This window comes from Cygnus olor, chromosome 1, assembly GCF_009769625.2.
Source record: "Cygnus olor isolate bCygOlo1 chromosome 1, bCygOlo1.pri.v2, whole genome shotgun sequence".
NCBI classification, from domain to species: Eukaryota; Metazoa; Chordata; class Aves; order Anseriformes; family Anatidae; genus Cygnus; species Cygnus olor.
Window position 1 is genome coordinate 100,421,919 of NC_049169.1, and position 10,858 is coordinate 100,432,776.

The 10,858-nt window shown below is 43.6% G+C and overlaps 1 protein-coding gene across 1 annotated transcript; it reads left to right on the plus strand.

The window, feature by feature from the left end:
- Positions 1-1,229: 1,229 nt before the first annotated feature.
- FBXO40 (F-box protein 40) lies at positions 1,230-9,748 on the plus strand. The gene is made up of 2 exons (XM_040572573.1): positions 1,230-1,436; positions 7,675-9,748. Exons 1-2 carry the CDS (start codon positions 1,428-1,430, stop codon positions 9,640-9,642), a joined length of 1,977 nt encoding a protein of 658 aa, XP_040428507.1. The 5' UTR covers positions 1,230-1,427; the 3' UTR covers positions 9,643-9,748.
- The last annotated feature ends 1,110 nt before the right edge of the window (positions 9,749-10,858 follow it).

Below are 10,858 nucleotides of genomic sequence, written 5' to 3' on the forward strand. Positions count from 1 at the left end.
TGAGGTATCTTCAATCAAATTAGCATGGGTAACGGTGGCAGCAGAGATCTGTAAGTTCACCCATTTTTGCTGAGTGTATAGTTTCAGATGAATCTGGGTTAATACAAATGGTGTGCTGCAGATAAAAAAAAGATGAACTCCTGGTTTCTGTCACCTTCTCTGGTGAAATTAAGATAGAAGATAGCTTCATTTCTGGCAACAGCTGCTTCTAAAGCACTAAATATTTGTCATCTGGGTTAATTCAGCTGGAGAATTTATTCCTAAATTAGTAGCAGAGAATTTTGAGAAGTAGATTTGTGTAAAAGTGAAGCATATAAGCAGTATGTTTTTAAGCACAGTCTAAAAAGACAACGACAACATTGAAGAAGTTGTTGTGGGTCAAGGCTGAAGAATAATTGTGAACTAGAAGGTGAGGGGTTGAAGTGGAAGGGACAAACACATTGATGATAATGTGATTGGGTGAAATATGGATTTAGATATATTCCTGCTGGCCCCTGTTTTCCTGAGTGCAGTGGGATGATACAACATGGTACCACAGTAATACAGCCCTTTCTAAAAAAGGCCATGGAGCCAGCCTGCTAACCGTATTTAGCACTACTAAATTACAATTGGCACCAGCAAGCCTTGGTAGTCGCCTACTGACATTTCGTTCAACCTAAAAATGAAAACACAGTTGCCTGCACTGTTTCAAACTATCAGCGTCACTGAGGTCTCACAGATAGGGAAAGAGAAAGATAAGGCAGAACAAAAAGCATGCTGTGATTTAGGATCTCAGAGCTTCCACCACAGCTGCAAGGTGTTCCCCCACCAGGGAGAAGCAGCAACTCATCCGTCAGCACGAGGGGTGCTGTTTCAGCTCTTCTGTCCCAGGACAAGCAGCCCTGTGGCAAGGGCAGCCAGCTGGAGGCTATGCCCTGAGGCGGGTCCTGCTGTGGGTGCAAACCCATCATCACTGTGTGCGCCCACCACTGGAGTAAGTGAAAGCAGGAGCAGGGGACGCAGTGACAGCTGCAACAGCAGAAACTACAGGCTGATCTAGGCACTGCGAGGAGAGGAGTCATTAAAGATGAGAATGGCAGGAAACTGATACAGGGCTCTGGGATACGCTCTGATCTTTTCCTCTTAACACCCAGGGCAGAGGGCAGGGTTAGTGCTGTCGCTTACATCCTCTCCGTTAAGTATCACGCCAGTAGTGACAGTGTTAACAAATACAGTGGAAGAGACAGCTCTGAAAGCTGAGCTGCCCAGTCACATGCACAGGTTTTATTTTTAACATTCCCAAACTACTTGATGTTTCTGCTTGGGCTTGCTCTGTGTCCTCTCATCCTCTCTTCTTTCTTTGCTTCTTGTTAGCCTTTACTCACCTCACTTCAACCCAGCTGAGCAAAACCAAGAGCGCAAGTGTTCGGTACAAACACAGGGACACTATGATTAAGGTAAGGCTTTGTAAATAGGGTTGGAGCTTTATTGGTGAAAACTTATGCAATGCAATGGTTACTGTATCAAGCTATGAAAGTCAAGATGTCTTCAAAACAATCTTAGTAATTAGGATGAAGTAGAATAATCAGACACAAGATGTCTTTAAGTGACACCTGAGAACAGAGGCAGCTGGTAACTCTGAACACTTCTGTGACAGGCTGCTCTAACAAGAAAAACCCTCCATAACATATTCAGTGGATTAGCCAGGGCTTGCAGCACTGTATCTGGGGTTTTAAAAAACTAAGATACTGACTCTAAAATAGGAACTTCGGTAGTATGACAGATAATAAATCAAAAATTCAATTTATGTAACTTTCAAGAAACTAAAAAAAATGTAAGACTTAAAATCCAGTGAGTTTTACGATTCAGACTGCAAACTACATTTTTTGTCCAGACTAAATAATACAGTGATGAAGTAAGAATTACAAGCATTACAGGTACTACTGTACCTTTTAGAGTTGTGGATGCTTAGCAGTTTTTATTCATGAATCTTTTAACTTTTGTTTTTATGACTTAGATCTTAACCATGAGCACTCACATTCTTTGTACCGGGCATCTGGGTTCAGCTGGTTTTCTTTTGTTTTGCTTAAATCCGTTCACTTGACTATCTCAAGAAGTTTTCAGAAAAGTATGTTAATGATATTGTTACCAGGGAACAAAACAGAACCTGAGCCCAAAACAAAACTGTTTTGTTTTGTTTTGTTTTGTTTTTCTCAAGCTTCAACTGAACTGTAACCTGTTATTTTAAGGCACTTGGTGAACTCAAATCATAAACCCAGGTATTGATGCACAGTGAGAGTTTGCCTAAGTGTGTCCCTCCCGAGGACAGTCCTTCACACACGCTGCAGAGTGGGTGCCTGTCACAGTCTCCTCGTTTCCCACTCCACTCCTCAGCCCCTGCTGCTGTGCTGCCCTGCGTGACACGTGAACCCAGGGGACCACATCCGCATGAATTTTTTGGTGGGTTTGTCTTAGATGAGCTGTGACTATGTTGTTCCAGGTAGGGAGGAGCAAGAAATATTGCTGACCCGGCACTCATTCAGGCAAGCGCTGCATGGGGTTTCTACCAGCAGTGCCCTGTGTTACCTGTGCCTCATTACTCTCAACCCTCCCCTGCTCCTCCCTCAGCAGCACTGGTGCATTTGGCTGGATAGAAATGGCCTGAGTGAGTTTGTGTCTCCTCACTGCACGTGTGCAGCACAGATTTACCAGGAGAAGGGAAGGCTGGTGATGTGACAGCTTATCTTTTGCTCCATGGTCCTGTGTGCCAGGTTTTGGGAGCTGAAGGGAAGTAGATGTACTGTTGCAGGAGCCTGAGTAGAATGCATCATCTGGAAGAAAAGCAGGGAACTGAAGTCTCTTCCTGACTGATGCACTATGCCATGGACCTACTCTGTCCCTGCCATTTTAAAGTATATTTCTTCATATAAAGCAAATCCGACCCATTCAGCACCTCCAAACCAGTGGTTATTGCCACAAAACATCACAGTCTGTCAGCTGTTCCCCAGCTGAAAAATACAGGGAATAGCTCCCTAATTGTCACTTGTCTTTCCATATTTGGACTTATCTAACGGGACAGTTGTCTCATGGAACACCTTTTCCCTCTTCATCTCTTATACCAGGGATTTGAGGTTCATGAGAAGGATTGCCCTGGCATCAAAGTGCCCCTGTAAAATCTGTATGAACTTGTTCAAGAGTTAAGACTCCAAGAAACTATGCCTTGCACACACTTGATAGAAGTTTGTTAGTGTTACTGATAATGATTTCATCTCCACTTTTTATTCTCCCTTTGCACTTACCCTGAGCTGTGCCATGTTCACTGCCAGGCTCATCTGAAGCCTGGCTGGCAATGTGCATATAAGATCAGTCTGAATGGCAATTGCAGAGCAGGCGTGCCATGCAGGACAGTGTCCTGGCTGCGAAGATGTGGGGCGTCACTCGCTTAGAGGTCACTGTGACTCCAGATGGTGACATTCTCGGATTTGCTTTTTATTTTGTAACGAAGGGCAGGATGTTAGAAAACTTAGGCTCCTAGGAATCACATACACATGCAATTTCCACTGGCGTAGTGTTTTCTTCCTCGGCTCCCAGAAATAAACATGTCTGTGTAGTGATTGGAGACCCAAACTTGATTTCTTGCTGAGGTTGTTCGGGTTGTGGTGACTGAGGAGGTGCACTGCACACAAAGAGAAGAAAATCTCTAGTTTTGGAAGGCTTGGATGTTCTAGAAAATGTGATTCTATTGCTGCCTCTGCCAGGCAAGTGAGACATCAGAACCTGGGTATCCCCATGCTTTTTTTGTTTTATTTACGTAAACTATTATATTTAATTATATTTGGTTTTGTCTTCCTACACTCTAATTCTACATCTGTCAGACAGAAGTACCAATGTCTTTTAACTTCAGGTGCACCTCTAGTACTGCAAAGACAAATTCATTATCACTTGTGAACCACGCAGATACTACAATAGTAAATATATTGAAAAACCCTGTAAGGAAATTAGTAACCCTGCATTCATCCCAAGATTTAAGTATTATGCTGAAAACAAGATAAACGCTGTATACTGGGTAGCAGGGATTAGAAGAGATAATAAATAACTGCTATCTGCCCTACATACTTCACATTCCTTTAAAATATTTTTTGTTGTAATATTATATGTAACTTTAACATTCTTGGCTCCAGCGTTTGGATGAAAACTTTCCAGAGATTTTTAAGAGATACTTATCATGTTGTAAATCTTAGAAAGATTGTTTTGTGTTCATTGGTAATCAGATCTCAGAGGCAGTCTGCAAGATAATCGTCTGGGGTTTCTGGTGGCCTTTTTTAATGGTTTCTTGGGAGGCATCCCTTGAATCTGCAAAAAGAGTTCAGACATGATGTGTAATTTTGGTATGTCATATTATCAGTCACCTACACAGAACAAATACCAAATAAGGAAACAGTTGTATTGTTTTAGCTCAATAACTGCAACTAAATTTAATAGGCATTTACTGAAAACAAATTATAATTGCTTTATAAACTATAAGTTATTGTCACTGAACAGACCTACTTCAGACACAGACATATCTGTAGTTTAAAAGGCGGCTGTATATTTTTAAACCTTACTTGATTTGCTGTCCTGACAGTCTAAAAATAAAGATTTACCAAAGTGGACAGACTGTGGATGGGAGTTTGCATCCTTTCATTCCACAGCACCTTAAGCATGATTTAAGTAAAAAATTCTGTTCTTTTTTTTTTTTAAGCAGCCATTCAAAAATATTGCAAGTTGCAGTGAAAAAAGATTTATATAGGTTTAGAGAAGTGTTTTATTACCTGACATATCTGTGTGTTATCTGCCGCTGGATGTTAATGTATCACTTACTGAGGCAAGAATTTGTAAATTTTCTGTTAAGTGTGTTGAAATGCTGTTGTAGTTTATGCATTGACAATGATATCAACAACTAAGAGATGGAGCAAATCATCAGTTAAAATACAGAGCTCATGATTATTGTCTTGTCAGAACAGAAGCATTCAAATCCTAATATATATCCCTGTCTTCTAGCTTCACAGATCTGACAATTAGAAGAGAGAGAAAAACAATATTTTTCTGACAGAACAGAGATGGGGTAAAATGAACTAAAAATGGCAAATCTGAGTAATCGTGAAGACTGATTCTAGATCTGAATGCTGTGATGTCGTCATTGTTCATAATAAAAACGTATATTTTCTTTTTCTACATGCGAGTCTAGTGTGTTTGGTTTCAGCATACAACAGTGTGAAAGCAGGCTCCTCTCCAGAAATTTTGCAATCAGCCCTTTCTGTGTTTTTGTAGAACCGTAAGGCCTGAGCTTCAGATGTGTTCTTATTTATCAATTATTTCTCTCTAATAGCTGGTTTTGCAGTGGAAAGTATTGTTCATACATTCATGTTTTTGTTTCAGTGTAATGTACCCAGCCTTCCTCTGACCTTATGCGAGTCATAGCTGGGACTATTTTTAGAGATTATATTTGCAGCAAAATGCTACAAGAATGACAGTAGCAAGGATGCTGCCAATGTGAAATAAATCCATCTGCATCTCTTTCTTCCCTGAGCTGCATAAATGTAGATGTCACTAAACAGCCTGAAGCAGGATGGATGCCGTCCTAAATGACATTTATTTAGGGGCTGAATCTGTCTGGGGTCATGCTGACCAGCATCGTGATATCGGCCCTGGGCAGAACCCGGTGCTTCCCAAGACAAGCAGGGAATGTTATTATGAATGGTCATGAAATACTACTTTTCTGCATTGCTGTCTTCAGCTCTTTCCAAAGAGCTTTTCTTTGTTTATGCAAACAAAGGTGCAGGCACCTGAGCTGTATACTTCAGTGGAATAGGGTTGATTCAGTAAGGGGATTTAAACAGGTTTTGGTCAGTGTTGGAGGCTGCAATAGATGGAGTGGAACTGTGTTGAGCTATGGTAAGTCCTACTGCATAGGAAGCATGGTGGGAAGATGTATCAAAAATCTTTTTCTCATTTTCATGATAAATAAGTAAAATTAAAAAAAAAAAAAAAACCCTGGCTAACTGCCCTTTACAGCAAAGAGCAGAAAGACAGAAGCCTGGAGTTTTCTACTTGCAGTATTCTCTGGGCTAGGTTGCTGCTACCAGATCAAGTTATCCAGGGAGGTAGCTCCAAGTAGTACAAGGACTGGGCAGCTTCTAGGTCTCCAATACAGCAACTGTGGATGCTGAGAGCATATGAAGGGAAAGGTCCTGTGGATCCACAGAAGGTCCCACATGTTCCCCTGAATCAAGGTTCACCTCCTATGGGTATTGTCGAAGGACAGTGCAGGGCTGGATGGATCACTGGTCTGACCCAGACTGTCATTTGTTATGTTCTTGTTATGTTCTTATTTTTTATGACAAAAGAAGACATGCCTTGTGCTAATGACCGTCTCTATTTAATTGCTGTCAAACTCTGTGCTTCTGTTTTCCCATTTTTAGGGAGGAGTAATACCCATTGCTTGGATTTTTTGCAAGGGTGGGGATATTATAAGCAAGGGGCACTGATAACTTTTGGAGACAGGCCTCGTAAGTATATTATTTTCAGCTAATTAAAGTGATTTAGTTGATTTACTGGGAAAGAGTGGAAAACACAATAATGAAACCAAAGCAGATGAGTGATTCATTCTGAAACAAAGCTAGTAATCTGGCAGTGATATCTTTTTACATAAGGGTCTTCATACTTCATATTCTTGTACTTCTGCTTTTTGCTGTTGGACCTCAGGAAAATGGTATGTCCTTTTCATTTCAACATTTTTAAGGAGAGAAAAGCAAAAAATATATGTATTTTTGAAACCACATTAATATGGGAGTGTGAGAACTGAAATGCATTCTTCCTTAAGAAAACATTTAGCCTTTTTTTATGATAAGGCTGGTTAAAATTTCTGAGACATTTGTTTTGGCATCCTCAACTTGTTCTTTTAATCCAGTCTGTGAGTTGCAAAACATTAAATTAATGGACCTGCCAGGTGGCAGCTGAATTTATGAAATGCAGACTGGTTTTGTTTATTTCTGTTCTTGTTGCCTGGGACCTTTCCCTGTTTTCTGGTCCCCTGTGGTACCACTAACAGCGTCATAAACTGAATCTAAGATATGATCACCTCAGGATCACCTCGTCAGTTCTGGGTCGTGTTTGACACTGATTCGTAAGTATGTAGGATGAACTAAAAAAAAGTAGGGCAGTTGCATCTGTTTCATTTGTGACCATTCATGTCCATGGTGAGGTGACCAAGGTGTGACAAGACGTGGGCCAAATGACCAGCTAATTTTTCTAGGGAGGAAAAAGAAATGTCACCTTTCCCACTCAAATCATATTGAAGAAGTGGAGGAGCTCCCTCTCTGTGCCTGCAGCAGTCTTGATTTCAGCAGTATGCAATGGACAGGATCAGCAAAAATATTGAGGCAGAAAACAGCTCATTCTCAAACCTTTGCTGCCTCTGCTGGGCTAAGAGCAAAAGGCGCTGAGGTCTCAGCGTTATCCATGCTGCTATCAGGACACACTGTGCTGTGGGGATCAGTGCTGATCAGAGCTGGGCATCATTTACACACAGCCTTGGTCCTGCTAGGAGTGCATGTGAGCATCTAACTCATAGAAACCAGGCAAGGGCACGGGCACTGGTGATCTGTGTCCTTTCTTGCCCCTCCAGGCAGTAACTCTTGTCTTTTCTACATCCAGCACAGGGCTCAGAAAACTCCCCCCAGACAGCACAGGCACTGTGAGAGATGCTTCAGCCGGCACTGCCGCACACCGATCGAGCCCTCCGTCTCCTGCATGGTGATCAGCTGCCGCTTTCACTGCGGAGCCACCTTCCACACGTGCAAGGAGGAGGAGCACCAACTGCTCTGCCCCTTGGAGCAGGTGCCCTGCCTCAACTCAGACTATGGCTGTCCTTTTTCCATGGCCCGCTTTAAGCTGGCAAAGCACCTTCAGGTCTGTCCAGCCAGCGTTGTCTGCTGCTCGATGGAGTGGAATCGCTGGCCAAACGTGGATTCAGACACAACCCTCCATAAGAATATTATGAAGGAGACCTTAAGCGAGGAGTGTCTGGACACAGCATTGGCGCTCAGAGACCAGAAGATACTTTTCAGGAGTTTGAGAGTAGCCGACTTGTTTCCAGAGTGGAGGAAAAAGGATGAAGTGGAAGAGCTAATGGATGAAGCCATGGGTGGGGAAGAAGGTGCCGTGGGAGGATTGGCCTGTGGTTCCCAAGATGGCAATGACCAGGCATCTGAGCTCAGCCAACGTGAGCGTGAAGATTTGGCAAAGGACAAGGAAGGAATGGATCTGGGGAGTTACAAAACCTGGGAGAACATTTTCAGCAAAGAGCTCTTGGCTTGCAAGGTAACAGGCTCAGCAGCTGGCACGCGAAAAAATACAGAGGAGGCTTCCAAGAAAACAGCATCAGGACCTTGTGCTTCCAGCTCTGCAGAGAAGGCAAAGGAAACGCCTGGTAATACAGAAGAAGCAAAAGACCAAAAGTCTGAACAAGTAACTCCAAATAAAGAAATGACAGGGCTGGCTCCTTGGCAAGAAGGGGTCCTGGAGAGGCTGAAGAAAGAAGTTGGTGTAGCCGATTACAACATGTATCTGGTACATCACGGAGGAATGCTTATCCGCTTTGGCCAGCTAGCTGCTTGCACTCCGAAAGAAAAAGACTTTGTATATGGGAACTTGGAAGCTCAGGAGGTGAAGACTGTCTACACCTTCAAAGTGCCAGTTAGTTACTGTGGCAAAAGAGCACGACTAGGAGATGCACTGGGACATAAGATGCCAACTTCAGACAAGTCGGTGGATACCTCAGAATTGGGAATAAACCCAGAAGAACTGCCTACGGCAAATATAGTTAAAGCCACACTGCTGTGTGCATTGGAGAAAGAACTGAAAGGCCATGAGATCTCCGAAGCAAGGGGTATCGATGGACTCTTTGTGGACTTTGCAACACAGACTTACAGCTTTCCTTTGGAGCCTTTCTCCTCCAATGCTGTTCTAGCAGATGTTCTGGATGAAAAAAGCCAACCAGAACTCCACGTGGAGCTGTACACTGAATGTGTAACCAGAAGACACAACAAAAGCAGTTCAGCTTTCACATTCACTTGCAGTCATTTCTTCAGGAGGGACGAGTTTGCATCCCACTTCAAGAATGTGCATGCTGATATCCAGTCATGTCTGGATGGATGGTTTCAGCATCGCTGTCCGCTGGCCTACTTGGGATGTACTTTTGTTCAAAATCACTTCCGCCCTGATGGACATAAGGCCAAGGTTATATACAGCAAGCCTCTCAAGACATTTGCTATTAAACCAGAGGTTGACACCCTCCTTGCTGAATCAGGGAAATGCAATTACACAGTGGACAATCGAGGGAGAAACAAGGATTTGCTAAGCAGCCTCCCACTGGAAGTGCTGAAGTACATTGCTGGGTTCCTGGACAGCTTCAGTTTATCTCAGCTATCGCAAGTGTCAGTGCTGATGAGGGATATCTGTGCCACTCTACTTCAAGAGAGGGTGGTCCTGCTGGTCTGGGAGAAAAAAAGATATTCCCATGGTGGTACTTCATGGAAAGTTCGCAGAAAGGCAAGTGACTGCAACACTGGGGAAAAGACAGCCACGGGGTATCACCAGATTACACACAAGCATAGCAAGTGATGCTGCAAATAAGCATGTAGATAGGGGGAAGGTTCATGAAGTTAAGAATTTGCAGCCCAATGTGTCCTGGGTGGTCGGTGCTATAAAGTACAGTACATCTAGCAAAGGCAGGAAGGTGTAAGTGGGTATCTACTTACTAGCTGCAGGTCGCCACCCAAGCTTGTCTTGAGTAACCTGTTTGCATTTGCACCGTATTTAGGCACTAGGAGCTGAGAATTCCTGGTACTTAAAGGTCACATACAGGGTTTAAAAGAACTTGCAGTTCATCCTTTTGTTTTAGTCTTTACAAGCTGATATAGAGTACATTGAAGGGTAAAGAACTAGATGTGACTGTGAAAGGAGCTCAGGCATTCGCATCAATCCCACAGTGTTTTGGAGTCATATAATAATAGAAAATAATTTATTTCTAATGTGTAATTTACATCTATCTTCTTTTAGTTTAAAACCATTACCCCTTGCTCTATCACTACACTCCCTTACAAAGAGTTCCTCCTCATCTTTCCTGTAGGCCCCCTTTAGGTACTGGAAGGCTGCTCCCTGGAGCAGGTCTCCCTGGAGCCCTCTCTTCTCTGGGCTAAACAACCCCAACTCTCTCAGCCTGTCTTCATAAGAGAGGTGCTCCAGCCCTCTGATCATCATCATGGCCCTCCTCTGGACCCCCTCTAACAGTTCCACATTTCTCTTGTGCTGGGAGCCCCAGAGCTGAAGGTAGTACTCCAGGTGGGGTCTCACAAGAGCAGAGTAGAGGAGGAGAATTACCTCCCTTGACCTGCTGGCCACGCTTCCTTTGATGCAGCCCAGGACATGGTTGGCTTTCTGGGCTGCAAGTGCACATTGCCAGCTCATGCTTAGTTTTTCATCCACTGATACCCCCAAGCCTTTTTCCACATGGCGTCTCTCCACCCAGCCTGTATTTGTGCTTGGGATTGCCCCGGTCCAGTTGCAGGACCTTGCACTTGGCCTTGTTGAACTCGATGAGGTTCTCCCAGGCCCACCTCTCAACCCTGTTCAGGTCCCTCTGAATGGCATCCCGTCACTCCAGCGTGTTGAACACACCACAGAGCTTGGTGTCATCAGCAAAGTTGCTGAGGGTGCACTCGATCCCACTGTCCATGTCACCAACAAAGATGTTAAACAGCGCCGGTCCCAGTACCAACCCCTGAGGAACACCACTCATTACAGATCTCCACCCAGACATCGAGCCATTGACAGCAAC